General features: G+C 36.0%; 1 protein-coding gene across 2 annotated transcripts; it reads left to right on the top strand.

Moving 5' to 3' along the window:
• The first annotated feature begins 10,770 nt into the window (after positions 1-10,770).
• LOC142534970 (uncharacterized) lies at positions 10,771-11,878 on the top strand. Of its 2 annotated transcripts, none has more exons than XM_075641620.1 (2): positions 10,771-10,862; positions 11,272-11,878. In XM_075641620.1, exon 2 carries the CDS (start codon positions 11,276-11,278, stop codon positions 11,555-11,557), a length of 282 nt encoding a protein of 93 aa, XP_075497735.1. In that variant the 5' UTR covers positions 10,771-10,862; positions 11,272-11,275; the 3' UTR covers positions 11,558-11,878. The 2 variants fall into 2 exon arrangements, with proteins under 2 accessions (XP_075497735.1, XP_075497736.1); XM_075641621.1 differs by having other exon boundaries at positions 10,785-10,862; positions 11,275-11,878.
• Positions 11,879-19,413: the final 7,535 nt, after the last annotated feature.

The following is a 19,413-nucleotide window of genomic DNA, read 5'->3' as shown; positions in this document are numbered from 1 at the left end:
TCAGGCAATGCCAAATATGTTTAATTATCATGATTATATCATGGCTTGGGATACATTTTTTATATATGAGAATTCTCAACGTAAACATTCTTGGTGGATAAAATTTCAATTAGATGATATTCATCAGTTTATCCCTACTTGGTTCAAAACCTTCTTCGTTTCATGGGGGGTAATGCCCTCTATTCTTCCAAGAAATGTCAAAAATATATGGATTAAATTTCAACAAGCAAATACCCAATTTGATGGATTGACTGCCCCATGATTCAATTTGCCATAAATTACAATGTTCCATGGATTATACGATGGGAATATGGACTCCAAGAAATGGCTAAAGAAAAGTTCGAAATCAAATTCTCCCCTACTATTTTAATCAGAAAAATTTTAATAAAATGGTGGGGCAAAGAAGACTTCTTTGCAAAAGGTAAAATCTATGATCGACATGGGATAATTGCTCTTGGACCAGCCAGGGAGACTATGAAAAATTTGAATCATGATATCCCAAACCAGACTACATTACTCAAAGAACTTTTCCAATATTTGAATAAAAATATCATTACTTCTATATTTTCTGAAGTCTTTGGTGAAAAATCAAATTTATCTACACAAGAATCAACCTCTACCTCCTCCAAAGGAAAAGAAAAAACTGAGGATGATACTCCAATGACAGAACAAGACAATCCAGAGCAAGAAGCTCAAGATCCGTATGAAGGAGATGATGACATTTTTGCATTATTGAATGCATAATGGGATAATGAGCTGGATGACACGACTAAAAGTCTATTGTAAAAAGTCTGTATTATTGTTATGTATTATTGTGTTTGTATGAGGTATTACGTGTCATGTTCTTAGAGGAAGAATGTGGAACTACTGTTTTAGTTCTTTGTTTATTTAAGGAGTGGATTCCCTTTGTGATCCACACATCGAAAAACACTATTTCTCTCTCAGAATAAAAAGTTTATTACTCCGAAGCATTCTTTCTCAAGTTCCATCTTGCACATTCATTAAAGCTAAATTCAAATCATGAATCTAGATCAAGCAGACTAAATCAGCTCACTCAGCATGTCAATTCTCTCTACACTCAGATGAACGAAATCACGAAAGACAGACTGTCGACTGAATCTCATTTCCAAACTCAACAATTAGTCGGAAAACGTTTTGATTCTCTGCAAAGTACTGTCACCAAAAAGATTGAATTACTGCAAGAAGTTGTGCTGAATGCAGTCAAAGATATTGCAGCTGATGTTCGCATCTTATCTCGAAGAGTCGAGGTGATTGAAAAAAAGGGGAAAGCAGATAGATTGATGAATGACTAGTAGATCAGAAGAAGAAAAGGGATTTTTTTTGTACGGATCTGTACACTAAAAAATTATTTTATCTACAATAAATTTGAAGAACCTTTATTTAGTTCAGTTGATCAGTTCATACTTTACAAGTTTTGTCAAACACCGAAAAGGGAGAAATTGTTGGAAACATAATTTTGGCTGTTTGACAAACTATGTATTTATTGGACTAACTGATACTGATAGTTTGCCTAACTGAAGAGTAGCGCAGATTATTAAAGGAAACTGATACCAGCTGAACTGAATCTACAACTGACTGATCAGTTGGAACTGACATTCAGTTGTGAGCTTACCAGCTATTGCTTATCAGCTGATCATTCAGCTGTTCAAGTTATCAGTTGTTGAAAAGGACATTCAACCGCTCAACTGACAGTAGTACAAAAGCAGACTGCAACTCGTAGTGGAACGCCGCATATCAGAGCCTACAGTGTACGAATGTCAGAAGAATAGTGACGTGGCAATCAACGGATATAAGATTTAAATATTATTTAATGTTACCGTTGAAAGAGAAGCCTATAAATAGGAGAGAAGAGCAGTCAAGAAATATACGAACTATTATCAAAAAGCTTGCTGTTACTCTGCTGAGATTTATTCAAAGTTTACATAGCTCACACTTAAAAGATTCATTTGTAGCAGTTGAGGCTACCTTTCGAGCTAACTAGCACAAGCTATTTTGTATTACATTCGATCTTTAACTAGATCAATTGTGCTAAGATCAGTCGTAGAACTGTGAAAATTGTTGTTAACTAAGAGTTTCAGTTTTGGCAATGTTTAGTTCAAGCTGAAGTGGGTCAGTACAATTTTTGTATCGATCAAAGTCTTTTAGTGCATATCCTATCCTTGTGATAGAAGGGGTGACGTAGGAGTATTTAATTCTCCAAACATCCATAACTCTCTGTGTGTTATCATTTTAGTTACTTATCCTATCTGTCAATTAGTTTATTTTCCGCAACTGTTATCAGTTAAACTGATTGACATTGACCAACAAGATTCTTGTTTCAGTTTGTCACCAAACTGATACTTTTCTACGAAAAGATTTCATAATGTCCAAGTGTTTATTCAACCCCCCCTTCTAAACACTTCCCATTCAATAAACCGATCCCAACACGGTCCAACCGCCTAAAAATAAGGATAAATTTCTCTTGAGCTCGTGATTAATATATGTGATATAAAAGTCATGTTTCATTGGTAAGGGCGTGAGGATGTCTATTCATATAGATGAGTGATTATTTGATGATGTATTGAATAGCCCTATCTCGAACTGTCCAAGTGGTTATCACTTATTGAGTGAAATAGTTTGCGCTTATGGTTGTAAACCATTAGTCCTTTGACCCGAGACGATGTGGATGCTCTATGTACTAACATGTACTTTAATTTGTTTATCGACTCTATTGAGGATCATCAGGTGGTAAGTTTTGGTGTAGTTTCAAAATACGTAGGATCCAATACACTATAGTCTGAGATTCATCGTTCACCCATAGGTATTGATATCCTATGTGATACGAGTTAATAATGTTAGGAATCTCTAGCCAGAGTAAGAAATGTGAATTTTGGAAATGTATTTTCTCAGTTGCACATACCATGTCACTGTTATTACTCAAATATATATAATAACGTTATAGAATTCATTCGCAATTCTTGATATGTCAATGGTTGTAGATTTGATCAGGATATATGAGTTGAATGAACTGTATTGTACGGTAAATATAACTTTAGTTTCTTGCATACACTATTAGTGATACCCATGGGATCATGGGAAAATGATATTGGACGCTCTTACCATGATCTGATGGGTGAAAACTTGATCAATGAGTTAATGAAAAGAATGAGGCTAATGAGAGTAATCTCGAATAAAAATAAATTTTATTCAGAATCACAATGAAGTTGTGAACCCACGGCTTGCTGTATTTCTGAATCATTGGAAGTCACACAAGTATCAGATTCTATATTCCCATTGATATAGTCAAATTCAAGAAGTTGAATTTGACGACTATAGTTTGATGAAACTCAAACAGATAGCTTATAAAAGAGTTTATATGTTGATTCCATGTAATGGTTGATGTAAAAGTTAACTTAACAGCTAATTAAGTTAGGAGAGTAAACTGTCTGTATTAGTGAAAGTATTCACAAAACTAGCAGCTGCCAAAAATGGATTAATGTAAATTTTTTCCTTCTAATTTTTTTTCATTATATGAACGAGATTTTTACCTTCGATAAATTGACATTGTCTGATCTTCGATCGTAATTATATTAAGTTCACAATTATTTATTTAGTAAATTTAGAATCTATCAATTAAATAATAATATTAGTAGTGGTGACTATTAAGTGCAAAATTCTCATGAAAAATTCTAGAAAAGTTTAAAATAGATTAATTAATTAATTGAGTAATTTACAAAGCATGAATGTATAACATATTCGTAAACACACACACGTGTATATCTCTACATGGATATATATATATATATATATATATATATATATATATTTGATAATAATTTAATTATTCATGGTATTTTCATCAGTAGAAAATACATACACGAGATATTTTGAATAATAAAATTATAGTATCTTGGTTGAAAATGATTCCTGATTTGATCAAAATTAAAATTTATAAATATTTCATTAATGATTATATGAAACAACATAACTTTAACACAAAAATTGCCTACAAATTTTCTCTCTCACAATTTCGGCCACTCTTAATTTTTTAAGAAAATTTTCGAAATTTGCCTGAATTCGAAATTTTGGTGATCCATTTTTGAAGCAAATTTCGTTTAGATATTTATTGCAATTTATACGAGGAAAAAAGTTTTTGATCGTGGATCTGATTAAGAGACTGAAAAAAGTTCGTAGAGATTTACAAGAAGAATTATTAATACCTAAACACCGAGATAGTTGGAGTCATCGTTATTAAACGCAAAGCAAAATAAAATCTAAACACCCTATGAATTCTTTAAATCATACGACACGTAAAGAACTTTTCAAACGTCAAAACAAAATTTTAAACTTCCACCATAGTTTTGGTTCAAGACAACAATACACCAACAATTTGATTAACATGTGAATATATATATTACAGGTTATTGATTTTAGTTGCCGAATAATTCGATACATTAAATCAAATTTCATACATCAAGGTTGTTAACTAACACACAAAATCTTTCAAAGCATGTGCCACCACTCTTAATTAATTTGCTTCCTTTCAAGAAATTTTTTAAATAAAATAAGAAATATAAGTTCAAAAGCATCTGATTAAATTTGTGAATAAGAATCGTTTAATTTTTTTAAAAAAAATTCCAAGTAAGTTAAATGTAATTATAACTTTGTCGGATTCTTGAAAAGGAGTAGTAACTTGTAGAGTTGGGAAAAAATAGTAATTGGTGGCAATGTAGTGTGCCTAAGAGAAATATGATATCTATTTTAAGTCAAATATTTGGTAGAAAAAATAGTACTGGAAGTTGTTATTTCCCCGAAAAAGTGCAGCAAAATTGTACCAAATTACCTCATACATGCCTGCAAAATTAATGAAAATATCGACGTCTCACCAGAAGCAATTAGATAGATGCATGTTAGTAGCCCCTTTTTTTGTTTTTTTCATGCCTCGGGATTCTATATTCAAATAATCAAACATGGCTTTATTTGATATTCTTCTTTTTTTTATATAATTATTCTTTCCCAACTTTATTTATACTAGATTTTTTTTTATCAATCATTTTAGAAATATAAGCATGACAGTGACATAACACATGCTACCGTGCATACTTGTATGTTTATAGATAAAATATCACTCAACTATTAAATTTGCAAATGACATGATATGATTATTAGGGATGTAATCGAGTCGAGCCGACACGAACTCTTGAATGTTTGAGCTTAGCTTGTTTATAATCGAGCCGAGCTCGAGCTTTATTTAACAAATATATTCATGGATCACGAGCTTATTCAAGCTTTTATCGAACATAAACGAGCTCAAAAAATATGAATTGTACATTTAAATATTAATTAAATTCATTAAAACATAAATTATAGATTTAGAAAAAAATATAATATTCTTATTAAAATTTGTCAACTTATTATAATAAATACATTTAATAGATTTTTCTATATACTTCATAATTAATGTGTTAAATCAATAAATTAAATATCAAAATTATTATTTTTCATCTAAGATATTACTTATGAATTTACTAACGAACATGTTCACGAGCTACGAGCCGAATATTGTAGAGCTTGAACTTTGTTTGTTTATCTTAACGAGCCTCATTAAACGAGCTCAAACGAGCTTTTATCGAATCGAGCTTTGAATAGATCACATACGGTTTGGTTCATTTACATCCCTAATGATTATAGACATTGAAGAGAAGACCGAGACCAAAAAAATGAATCTCCTCAACAAGTTAGTAGACTATGTAACTATTTCAAAATAATCAATCAAAAAGATAAATAAATCAGTACACAGAAATATAAGCAAGCTAGTGGTGGAGTAGAGGTACATGTGTATGATTGCAAGAGTATATAAATACAGAAAACCCATGCATGAATCCAAATTTTCATAAATAAATCCTCAAATTCTCCCACTTTCTTCTGTAAAATTCTCTCACTGTCTTCTTGATTTCTCAGGAGAGTAGCTTTTCGACTAAGCTTCATATCATTTGGTGCTCTCGTTGGATTTTCTATATTGGTGGAAGGAACGTGACTTGCTAAATTTGAAGAAATTTTGTCCAAAATCACGACAACACCAAGATAAACATTACATCGATATGAAAATTCTTTCGAATTCGTTGAAGGATCTCTCGACCGGATTGCAGAATATGGATGCTAAAGTAGAGAAACATCTTCGCAAATCTTTGTCAACATCTACAGATCCACCACTTTCAGGATCTGATAATTCAAATCTTCCATCACCATGGGCAAATACACATATCGACTGCGGAAATCAATTCCGTACAATGCGCTTGGATGTTCCTCTATTTTTCGATGAAAATGCCTTAAGATGGCTGATGCAAATCCAGTTATATATGCATAAAAAAACGAACACGAATTAGACTCAGTCGTGTCCTCGATTCGAGGAACAAAAATGATTCTTTAACCTTCGATCTTTAAACTTTGGAACAAGTAATGTGTATTTACTCCTAAATCACGTAGTTTAGTAATAAATAACACGAGAAACAACAGTCGAACTCAAACAAACCTGAAAGAACTTGTCCTTAACAATCCGAGTGAAAAACAATCGACAAACGCCACAAAATATTGAACTTTTAATTTTTATAAAACACACAAAATTGTGGAACAAAGCCAAAACTTTGAAAAGAGATAAACTCTTCAATAAACTCAATAAAACTCCAAAAAACTCATAATGATAATGTTATAAGGATTGTGCAAGCTATGTTAATTCAGTGCCTAACAGAAGAGTCAGGAGTGAGGAGATGAAACTTTTATTTTCCTGCTAAGGCATCGCCTAGCAGAGAAGTCAGGAGTGAGGAGGTGAAACCTTTATTTTCCTGCAGAGGCATTGTCTAGCAGATTAGTCATGGGATGAGGATGTGAAACTTTTATTATCTGGGCTGCGCGGAGCGAGCGCTCGAGGGCGGGCGGGCTGGCGGGCGGACGAGAAGATGTGATGGCGACGGGACGAGCACGAGGGCGTGCTTGGCGAGCGCTCGAGGGCAAGCTGGCGTGCGGGCCAGGAGATGTGATGGCGGCGGGACGAGCACGAGGGCGTGCTGGGCGAGTGCTCGGGGGCGTGCTGGGCGAGCTCTCGAGGGCTGCGCTGGCGAGCAGGCGAGGATGGGAGAGGGTGTGCAAGCAAGCACGCGACGCTGCTGGGCGAGGTGGGCGAGCGTGCAGGGCAGTGGGCAAGGGCGTCCGGGCGAGCGCGCGACGAGCGAGAGGCTGGAAGGGCGAGGGAGTTTTGCTAGGTTGTGGGCTAGGATAGGAGGTAGCACAGAGAGCAGCGGGCTAGGCGGTGGCTGCTGGGTGGAGGCGAGGAAGCAGTGGGCGTAGGCAGGCGAAGCGAAGGCGGGGCAAGGGCTCGGGCGCGGGCTGGCAAGGCAACGCGAGGGCTAGCGAAGGGGGAGGCGAACGAGGATAGTGGCAAGAGATGGAGGCGAGGACGCAGTGGCTGTGGGCAGGCAAAGCGAAGGCTGGGCGAGGCAACGCGAGGGCTAGCGATTGGGAGGCTTGGCGAGAGTGAGCGAGGGGAAAGGGAAGCGTGGGCAGGCGAGGTGATGGAGGAGCGAGGGCGAGGGCTGGCTAGCGAGATGCGTGGGAGGGGAGAAGGTGAGACAAGAACGTGAGTAAAGCGAGGGCGCTATGCGTGGGTATGGAGGAGCCCAACGCAGATCTGGCCCTTCCAAAACGGGAAGATGATTTAATTTGCTTCCGAATATTTGGAGACTAATGAGCAACAGGGGAAGAACACACAACTCATATGTTGTAAACCGAGGACAACAACTTTGAACCTATGTTTCAGTTCGACTTGGGATGGGGAGACTGGTGATACCCCATAAATGGCCCCTCAAGATCAGGTCCAAACCCACGGCCCATACCTAGTCCAGATGGAAGGCTCATGGCAGGCCATGTATTCTCCTATAAATACCAGGTTTGAGTGTCTAATCCATAATTCACTATATGGACTTTCAGCAGCACCCTTAGCTGCTCTCTCATTATATTTTCAATCTCTGACTTGAACGTCGGATGGGCTACACTGGGACACCCTCCCGACCCCATTTTAACACTCTCCTTCGTGATTTTAGGCTTAAAGTAAATTCGAGATCTGCATTTGCACTAGTGTCACATGCTAGAACTGAACCCTAAATTTTCAGTGAGTATCATAGAAGTATTTTTTTTATATAAAAATTGCTGTTTGGTTAAGATTTTATATTTGAATAAACGTTTTGCCCAAATCTAAGATTTTATAAATTAAAAATATAATCATAAAAAAATCACGTTTTCTTGGTTTTAATTTTGACATAAGCTAGCGTTTTTCTAAACGTAGAAGTTCAAATACACATCTTCTTTTTAACATTTCAAAAGAAAGATAATTTGTGATACAGATGCATTCGAGGAAGAATTGTGAGGATATTTTATTATTTCGCATCGACACACAAACAAAATGATTTAAATCTATATTTAAATGGACTAATTTGAAATATTAAAAGTAAAAGGTGATTTAGCTTTTAAATTAGTCTACATATAAAAAATAAAGTTGGAGCTCAAATATTTGATTTTTTTAAAATAAAAATAAGTAGATCGCCTTATATACACAACTTTTTTTTTTGAAACTAAATCAACGTATATTTAAATAAATAAAAGATTTTGTTTTAAAAAATAAAAAGTATAAATTCAAAAATTTATTGTAAGAAAAATCAAGAATTTTCATATTGTACCTATTATTATTATTTATTAATAATATTACGAGTAATAATAAAATAAAAAGTAAGCGGATGCATAGGCATAACATTTTTTCCGAAAAGTAAACCAACACATATTTTTTAAAACAAAAATAAATTCAATTTTTTTAAATATAAATTATTAATATATACAAATAAGATTTTTTAAAAAAAAAATCGCATGACTAACTCACCATCTAAAAGAATCTATTTTTCAAATTATTGAACTCGAGTTTCAACTCTCATTTTTCGTATGTAGTCTACATATTTTACTAATAAGATATGTGTCCGAATTTAATAAAAAATAATGATGAAAAAAAAAAAAACATCGCCCACTGCTTATGCCACAACAATTGACGAACAATTTTAACTTTTCTCCAAGTTCATTTGCAAACTTCCTCAACATTTGAATTTTGGCAGTAGTAGCCATGAAAGTCCAACGTGGTAGGGAAACTCCGCTCTTCCTAGCTGAGTTTATATAGCAGAATGGTGAGACCCGAGTAGATTTCTCTATTTTTGAAACTTAATAGCATTTGTAATGATTGTTGTTCAACGTGAATTTTTCTGGGCATCGGATATATCAACATATGTCAATGAGGTGGGTATGACTAAATCCAAGACTCGCCCCATGAAAAAAACTTTGACTCATTATCCACCCCACCCCTGGTTAAATATTCTTCGGACCCACCCCACTTCGAATACGAAACAGGGCCAGGTAGACCCATGAAACCCGTGAGACCTGAATTTTTTTAAAATAAAAAAAGCAATCTTTCTTCTCACGTGACTGAATTATGAAACAGACAAAACTCTAAATACAACATTGTGGAAAATTAACTCATGTCTTCGACCACACTTAATAATAACAAAAAAATTAATTACTTTCACGACATAAAGAATTACATAAAAAAAGAGTTACTAGCTCTCCAAAAAAATCTTGACATTCCCAGAAATAAGTCATAACATAACTTAAACATATCAATATAAAATCAGCGAGTAGGCAATATTTCAGACACATTCTTCAGGATCATCTTCCTCTTTATCAAGAATGGTGGGACAAGTTGGTAACTTGAAGAATTAACTACAAAATTAAAGAGAGAAAATGCATTGAAAAAATAAAATTATAATTTCAAACTGTAAAAAAAATGTAATTTAAAAAGAAAAAGTACAATAAAAAATTAAAATGAAAGTACAATAACAAAATAAAACTGTGATTTATTTACCTTTTACCTCACTCCACAACTATCTTCGAGAGCACATCAATGCCTCCAAAGCCGTTGGATTAAGTCTACTAAGATTAGGACCAACTATTCTTCCACTATTGCTAAAAGCAGATTCAAATGCAACAGTTGACATAGGAATAGCTAAGATCGTTATGATTGAGGTGAGTTACTTAAAAAATGAAAATTAATAAAACTAAAATCCAAAGTATTTATATTCACACATATGGGCGAGTATGAGGCGGGTATTATAGGACCCATGACCCGCCCCATACTCGGATGGGTCTGAAAATTGGACCCTAGATCCGCCCATGACCCATTTAATCTGCCCAAACCCGCCCCATACGCGTGGATCCATTGTGGGTCTGGGTAAAACTCGGACCCATTGACATCCCTAGATATATGATGTCCAATCGGATAAATCCTTCAACTGAACCTTGTAGCTTTCAAATAACATCAATAAAATAAATAACACTGGGCAAGCTTCGTGTAACAAACTTTCCCAAGAAAGTGTCGGTAAGGAATATAACTTTTGACCAATCTATCGCAAGTACACCTACTCCATCAAAATGGACACTCTCTCATGAGCTTCAACGTAATATTTTATGTACAAGATCACAAGTATATGTGTATATATTTATACCAACAAGAATAAAAGACCATTTTCAAATTTTGTATAAATTTTTGGGCCTAAACTTGCATGCCAACACAAATGCAATTGGGCCTTTATCATAGTCTTAAACGAGTGGGCTCTTCCAGAAAAGGAAATAGAACATCCAGATTTTTAGACTTTTAAAACCCAACTATATATTGATGAAGCCCACCAATGAGAGAGCAAGCATCAGTGGTAAATTCGTTAAACCATTACTACCAATTTATCACGTTTGCCTTGCTACCTCATCAATCGATTCTGGTAAATCGATCCACAAAATTCAAAAATTTTGTCCGATTGATTGGTTTTGTGTTTCCAAATTTATCCGTTTTCTATGTTGATCCTATTTTGTTTGTTTGTTTGTTTGTTTGTGTTCAATCTGGGATCAGAATCTAGGGTTCATAATAGGCTCAGAAGCTTGAATTTTTGTGTTCTAATTATTTTCATATTAGCCTCCACGTTTCTGGAAAAGTTACGGAATCATTCATCCCTAATCCAAGCGAAGCTGTTTATATTGTATCGCGTGATCTTGTCCTGCTGTAGCTGATATATATTTTAAATGTATTTTTAATTGGTTTATTATTTTCTAGATATAATTGGACCTCGGATTGCACTTACCACTGTCATCGTAGCCTTTAATTCTAATGCTTGTATTTGAAATATGATGTAGAAGGATGGGATTCATAATGGAGTTTGCGGAGAATTTGATTTTGCGTATGATGGAGGATCCGAAGGAGAGGGACAGGAATTTTAGGGAGCGTTTGTATGAAAGGAAAGACAAGTGCCAGAAAACTAAGGAAATGTGGAGCTTACCTCTGCGTCCCTATGGATTCTGGACTTTTGAGCGCCACAATGCTCAGATTTTCTGGGATTCTCAGATTAGCCAAGTTCCAGGGCGCAGGGACCCATATGATGACCTCATCCAAGAAGCTTCTTCGTCTTCCTCGACCAAATAATCGGTCAGTTTGTAAACTTGTTGCTTATGTGATCGTCATTTAGGTGGACATCAAAAAGTAGGTTGTTGATTTTGGATATGGATATATTTCGGAGTTGGAGTGTTTGTATTATTTTCATTAGTGTAAAATGGGAAGCCTTTCATACTGCCTGAACCTGATGGATGGATTCTGGAAGACTCCTTATAACATCTCCATATAAAAATAAAAGCTGCATAATTTCTAATTTCAGTTGCATCATCATGTAAACATGTTGCTTATATTATTGGGAGAATATTTTAAAACCTATTTGTTGTTAGCATTAATGTCATGAGTTGTGGCTGCTGCAATCTGTCATGTGTAAAACTTTGTTTCATCATCCTACTTGTCATGTCAATTCGCATATTATTTCCAGCACGGTTATTTCAAGTGTGTATCAAGTTTCAATGCCCTAAGAGTTGTTTCAGTTTCGATTACTCCGGCATGCCATAAACTTCCCTCTATTCACAAAACAATACCTTCCTAGAAGAGATGGCTGTTCACATTTCTATTAGAATTACCTTTACCAACACGACCTCCATTCTTATGTGGCGTAATGCACGTGACTCGTAATAGCATTTAACAGTGTTTAAGAAAATGCAATGATGTTTTATGTGCTCATCCGAGTACATTCAAAATTCAAAGCTATATGTTGGAATATTTCATGTTCGCAATCTTGATTTTGACGATAACAAAATTTGTTATTTTGTTTCTAATGATTTACCTAAGTGCGTAGGAAGCTGGAACTGATCAGGCGTCAAACTGATCAGTTATCGAGCCAAAATTGAAGCTATCGAGACTCAAATTGAAAACACCAACTGATCGACCAAATTGATTCAGTTCAACTGATATATCAAAGACAAGTTCAACTGAAGCAGCGAAATCAGTTCAGCTGACGAGCCAACTGATTTCACCAAACCAGATCAAGATCAGTTCAATTGACCAGTTCAGAACTTCAGTTAGGAATCAATCAGTTTCATAACACGACAAGCTTATTCAATGAAATCAAGCTGTACACACTGAGGAAAAGTTATTGTACGATCAAAGGTACAATATTGGACGTTGCAGCAAAACTTAAAGACAAAATGTTCCAGCGTAGATGTCGAAAAAGTCGAAGTACAAATCTCTAGGAACATATTCAAGCTGCAACGGATACAATTATTGAGTCTCACTGTACGATCAGTTTCTCGCCTATAAATAGAAGATCAGTGAAGACCGATATAGTGTTGTAGAAAAACTAGAGTGTGTGAAGATACAAAGAAGAAGAGCACACATATTGCATATTAGCTTACAAGAAACAATCAGCCCAGAGGGAACACTTCATCGTGTTATCAGCTTAGATTAGAAGCACAATTCCCTCAGTATGTGAGAACACTTTCGTGTTGAACTCAGAGATCAGTTCTCACACACACACACACCCCACCACTCAAACATAGTCTTGCATAAAGACAATAAACTTGTGTATGTAGTTTTTGACACACAGATGTTAAACAAGTGTTGACTGGAAGGTGCTGCCTTCAGTCTATACTAGAAGTTCAGTTAGGCAGTTGGTAAGTCCTAAGCTGGGTATGTTTGTATAAGGTATTGTATAAATCAAAGTCTTCTAGTGGATCCTACCCGAGGTGGTAGAAGGGGTGACGTAGGAGCAGTTGAAATCTCTGAACATACATAAACATATCTTGTGTATTTAATTGTTTAACTACTGTTTTCAAACTGATTTGATCAGTTAGAGCATCCGTCGGTTCAGTTTTCACCAACTGAACTGATATGTCACAACCGGTTCCCCATATTTTCAGTTATTCAGTTACACATGATATAAAATATATCAGTGTTTCTTAACGAAAGATTATTTCGAGTGTTTTTTTTTCGCTTGATTTTATATCAAATTCGATTTAATTCATCGGTGTAAACATTCTTAGAACACGAGCTATTGCAGCTCTTGGAAAATATTATGTTTGAAGCACCTCAAGGTGCCCAACACTCGTTCCTTCACTATATATACGAAACATCTCTTATTTTTTAACTTTAAAATCATACTAACTTTTTATATATATAAATCATGAAATTTGAAACTCATTGAAAATAACTCAACATTTAAAATCTTAAATGCATAAAAATCCATAAATTATCAACCACCAAAAGCATACGTCACCTTATAAAATAATCCACACTAGACTTCAAAATAAAACATAAAATTTCTAAATAAATAATCCTCAAAATCTGTACGTAAAAACTTTAAATACTAAGTAAGTGCGGAAAATAAAGTCCTTCGGGAGTGTACTGCTGGAGTCGATCCACTAAAGCGTCAGCGCCTCTCTCAAAATCATTCTCACCTGGAACCATCCAAACTTAGTGAGTTTAATGATTCATCACGTTCTAAACCATACGTAACAAATAATACATATACCAGCACATACATTAAAATCATATTTTTATTTTAAAACAAGCTAGTATAAGTTTGTAAGCGTAAATAATCTTAAATAATTAAATCGTAAAGCTTTCCATCATCGTATACTATTTTGGGTGAAGTTTGATCCTTGAAAGTGACTAGTTGTAATCATAACATCATCATGTGGTCAACTGATTAGTCTTAGCTCACCAAGTACCTGGGGTCGGGCCGTCAACAACTCTCGTCACTGGGTCATGGCCGAAAATAGAAATACGATCATCGGGCTCCTTCTGAGTCCTTCTCCCGTAAACGGGATCCCTCTAGGGCCTTTTCCCTCACGATATCCCCAATCATATAATATATGTCACAATCAGTTCGCATCCTTCAAATATTTTTCCTTTTCTTTTATTTATAAAATATTGTTTCCTTCAAAAATCGTAAAATAACATTTTTCGAGAAGAATCGTACAGCCTTTGCATATATGATAAAAATATCGTATTTTCATAATAAACATTTTATAATATAATTTAGTATGCATTATGATTCTTCGGGACACTGCCAGACCTTTCGTACTACCCGGGGATGTAAACTGATCATTTTACCCATGGACCTCGAACTTCACATTTGATTTTTTTTATTTTTATTGACTCGAACCTACACCATAGCATCATATAATCTTAGATTGGGCTTCTAATATTTTTCTTAGACGTAAACTCAACACTTTCGATTTAATAACTTAATAACTAAACTGTGAAACGTTTTAAACTCGAATTAATTACAAACTTAATATTTTCTTCCCAAACTTTAAATATAGCCTTTTCATACCTAACTACCCCCAAGAACCACGAACCAACCCCCGTGGACCACGGTTTGAACCACTTCTTCTTCCTAGCCAAAACCGAACCTTTTTTCTTTTCAACACCGACTGCCTCACCCAACCTCGAGCCACCACCGAGTCATCCTGGACCAAACCCTAATCACGGCGCACCAGACCCTAGCCTACCCCTCATGGACCATCACAGACCCCTGAACCATGCCTAGCCGCACGCCGCAGCCCTCTTCCCTATATTCCAAGTCGCGGCTCCCTCCCTCATCGAGCCATCCTCATCCAAGCCCTAGCCCAGCCTACACCAGACCCCTGACCATCCGCATGGGACCCTTCCAGACCTCCCTGGCCAGCCCTTAGCATTGCCGCACATGGTTCCCTTCACGTCGAGCCGCGCGCGAGCCTTAGGTTTCCTAGAGTTTGTGCGTGGCTTCTCATCACCGAGCCAACCGCCTAGCCTTCCATGGACTCTTCCTAACGTCGAATCACGGCCAACACAGTTCTCTACCCAAGCCCCGATGTGGCTGCCCATTTAACCGAGCCATCATGTTCTTATAAGCCCCATGGAATAACCTAGAAAACCCTAGGTTCAACTTCCCTTCGCCTTGCATGTTTCCAGCCTACGTTCTTCCCTTATTCGACTCTCTTTTACGACCCATAACGTCTCTCATTGGCAGCATGTCCTTAGGATTCATATTACGTATCATACATGCATAGAAATGTCGAATCTTTGAAAAAATACTTCTAGCATTAAATAATTTTGATTTAAATATCTTTCATGCTTCGAAACATAAATCATGCATATTATGGATTGGATGGTGCAAAAAATAGGTTTAGAAGCGTGCTTTTGCATTAAAATGCTCGAATATTCGATAGTTAGCGTGGATTGTGAAGAAGGATGAACGAATGACGAAAAATCTTTGAACTTTGCTCTTATAATTTTCGAATTTTAGAGCGTGTGGTATTTCGGCCACTAGGAGTCTAGGAACCCTAGGTTTTGGAAAATCCTTGTGTTAAAAGTTGGGTTTTATGATTTTTGGTTTTAGAAACATTTAGGCTCATCAATCCTAGTTAAATTATGCCTATTAGGGCCCAATTAAATATAAAATAAAATTTTACAAAAATCATTTTAAAAAATAATAACTTTCGGGCCTTTAAAAGTCATTCGTTTGACTAAAACTGGCTTCCCGGATACAATCGAGCTCGACTCGTAAAATAATTTGGAATCCAGCATTTTTAAAAAGTTTTAATCATATTTGATCATATTATTGAGCCTTGAGAACATTTATCGAAAAATATTTTCATTTTGGTCGTCCTCGGTCTCTTTTCCCCGGCCTATTCTCGAATATCTGGACAAAATCCTTAATTTCATGTAATCATGCAACCTAAACATTTAAGCATATAAAATATATCATTTAAGAATTTAAAATCAATTAAATATAAACAAATTGAGATTGGAACGGAAGAAATGGCACATTAATGATCCTGTTTGGTTTATGCTGACAATGCCTTCTTGTTATCCAAGGATAGAGAGAACAAAGTTTTATTTTTGTCAACAAATGTACAGAAACTCAAACAAGAATCAAAGTTGTAAAATGGAGTTGTCATCCTAGAATCGACGTGTAATGATTGAAAATAGGTGTTGGTTATCTGATGTTTCTGTGTTGCTTTTCATGCGGGGGAATTTAAAGCATCTAACTTTCGTCTCGACAGATGTATTATGATTTTTACTGGCTATATGCTGTAGATAAGCTTTGACCAAGAAAGCTCAATGTTTAAAACTCGACAATTTTTCTACTGTGTTATGGATACTTTGTTGCAACTGCATTTCTATCTTATCACATGGTGTTATGAACAAAAACCGAAATCAACAACCTATAGTCGCACTGGTCAGGACGAAACAGAAATTAAAACGTACCAATTACTCACCAGATCATAAGAACCACAGAGTCGACTTAGAAAATCATAAAAACAACCAAATATCATTACAGATACACGGGGCATCTCCCCGGAAAATAAAATACAACACAAGACTAAAACAAACTCAAGACATACATATAGACTAACTGGGAGACTCCACTGAACGGAACCAAACAATCCAACCTCAACCCCGAGCTCCACTGGCGGAACCTCGGCCTGATGCTGCAAAACGTCTCGGGAGATCTACCATAGTGCCCAATAGCAACCACATCAGCCCGCCCAGAAAACAACTGATGTTAGGATTCTGGTATGAAACAGTTGAACAATAACAACAATAATCATAATCATGCATAATCATATAATAAAATGTAATGTGCAATGCATGAAAGGCTCAACGCATAATCGGGATAACAGGAGCCAAACAAACAGTACGATAACAATCGGAATAATGCTCGAGCAACAACACATGGGAGTTACATCGTCATGCAGCTAAAACCGGCCCTGCAAAGTATGCGAGGTATGCCACGCTGTGCTGAATAACATCCATGACTCGGCCTCAACTACAGCTGATCGACTACAACAAGATGACACAACCAAAAAGCAAATAGATGACACAATCCCAGCGCTCACCATCAAAGGCCTGCACTACCCCAGCAGAATTGTTCAATCACATCTACGTCTCATATGTATAGGGCCTATCAGCCACACTATGATCAAAAGATAAACAAACAATGCCAATAACAATGGATATCAACAACGGCTAACAAGGACGATAGGGCTCAACATGAATGTCATAACAGTATGTCATATGCCAATAATATGTCACAATAATAACATATATCACAACGAATGCATTTAACAAATTACAACAGTCAGCAAGTCATAGATACGATCAGTGCAACACAGAATGACAATTAAACATTTACTATCGTATGTTACCGAGATGTAACATACCTATACTAACTTGACAATCCAATAACAACTTCAACTTCAAGACTCTCGGCCTAAACAAAACAATAATAAGACCAATCATGAAAACTACATTCCATACCAATGTCTGATTTGGCACAAAAAAGCATCAAATTCGTATCTCGCTCAATATTAAATCAAATAAATATCCGCAAATTGGAAATGAAAGATAACTCGAAAACTAACTTTTTCTAGAAGAAACTATCTTCCGAATCTCAGTAGATTAATCCCAGAATTATCAAGAACACCTGCCACTCAACAAATTTCGGACAGAAATCTTCTACTGAGCAGTTTCTGAAAAACCATCATAACTTGCAGAATTCGTACTGAAATTTAACGATTCTTATATCATTACGAAGACAACACATAGCTTTATGACTTCATTTGAATCATAAATTCAGAATCCGACTGCTATATGTAATAATCCCGAAATACAGTAGGTATTATACACAACACAATTTCAGAATTCAATTTTGGCACATTTTGGTAGAAAATCATAACAAATCCGTTTCTAATCAAAAACCCATTACTCCAGTGGCTATAAACAGCAAACTTAAACCACTACAAAGTTTGTTTAGGTCAGTTCTACAAATTCAAACTACAAAAATCGCAGCAATACAAAAACTCCCACCCAAAAATCGGAAGAATTCGCGCAGAAACAGAGCAGCGGAACAGCAGCTTCGATCTAGCCGTATCCTTGCTCAAATTCACGATTTATGGCTTGAATCGAAGCTTAGGATGTTAGGAAAACAACCCTTCAGACCGATCGAGATTTCGACGCGGACGGAGGAGATATGGCTACTTTGCCGCAGCTGCGTCGAGTGACGGGAATTGGGGGTTGAGGGAATGAGTTTCTTTATTTTTTCTTCCTTCTCTATCTTCTTGGTAAGTTGTGTGTATGTATATGTATATTTATTTCTTGTGTATTTGGTTACTAAAATAGTAACTCAAACCCATTTATCCCAGTTTGTGCCAGAGATTCGTAGTTTCATGGGTTTAGCTGGTTATTACCGGAGATTTATCGAAAATTTCTCAAAGATTGCTAGACCTATCATTCAACTTACTCAGAAAAATCAGAGATTCATTTGGTCTGATGAACGTGAGTCAAGTTTTGTCGAGTTGAAGAAGAGATTGACTTCTGCACCACTTCTGACCATTCCAAGTGGTTCTGGAGGATTCGTTGTTTGTACCGACGCATCAAATCGAGGATTAGGTTGTGTACTGATGCAACATGGCAGAGTTGTGGCCTATGGTTCTCGTCAGTTGAAACTGCATGAGTCTAAGTATCCTATACATGACTTGGAATTGACTGCTATAGTTTTTGCTCTCAAGATTTGAGACATTATTTGTTTGGGGAGCAATTTGTAATTTATTCTGATCACAAAAGCTTGAAGTTTCTGTTCTCTCATTCAGATGAATATGAGACAGAGACGTTGGATGGATCTTTTGAAAGATTATGATTGTGAGATCCAGTGTCATCGGGAAAAGTCAATGTCATTGCCGATGCTTTGAGTCGTAAAGTTGTTGATGTTAATTTAACCTCGATTCGTGTTTCTAAGTTACGAGAGGATATTTGCACTTCTGGGTTGGATTTTCAAATCCAAGGTAATGATGTTGTGTATCTCAGATTTTGTTGAGCCAGAGTTGATTCAGATTGTAAAGTCGCTCAGAAAACTGATGATCGAGTTCTAAAATCTTATGAGTTAGTATCTCAAGGACACCAATCGTTTTCTCAAT

This window comes from Primulina tabacum, unplaced genomic scaffold (assembly GCF_025594145.1).
Source record: "Primulina tabacum isolate GXHZ01 unplaced genomic scaffold, ASM2559414v2 Contig766, whole genome shotgun sequence".
Classification (NCBI taxonomy): Eukaryota; Viridiplantae; Streptophyta; class Magnoliopsida; order Lamiales; family Gesneriaceae; genus Primulina; species Primulina tabacum.
Note: the sequence above shows the minus strand (reverse complement) of the source record. Positions and strands in the feature narration are given on the sequence as shown.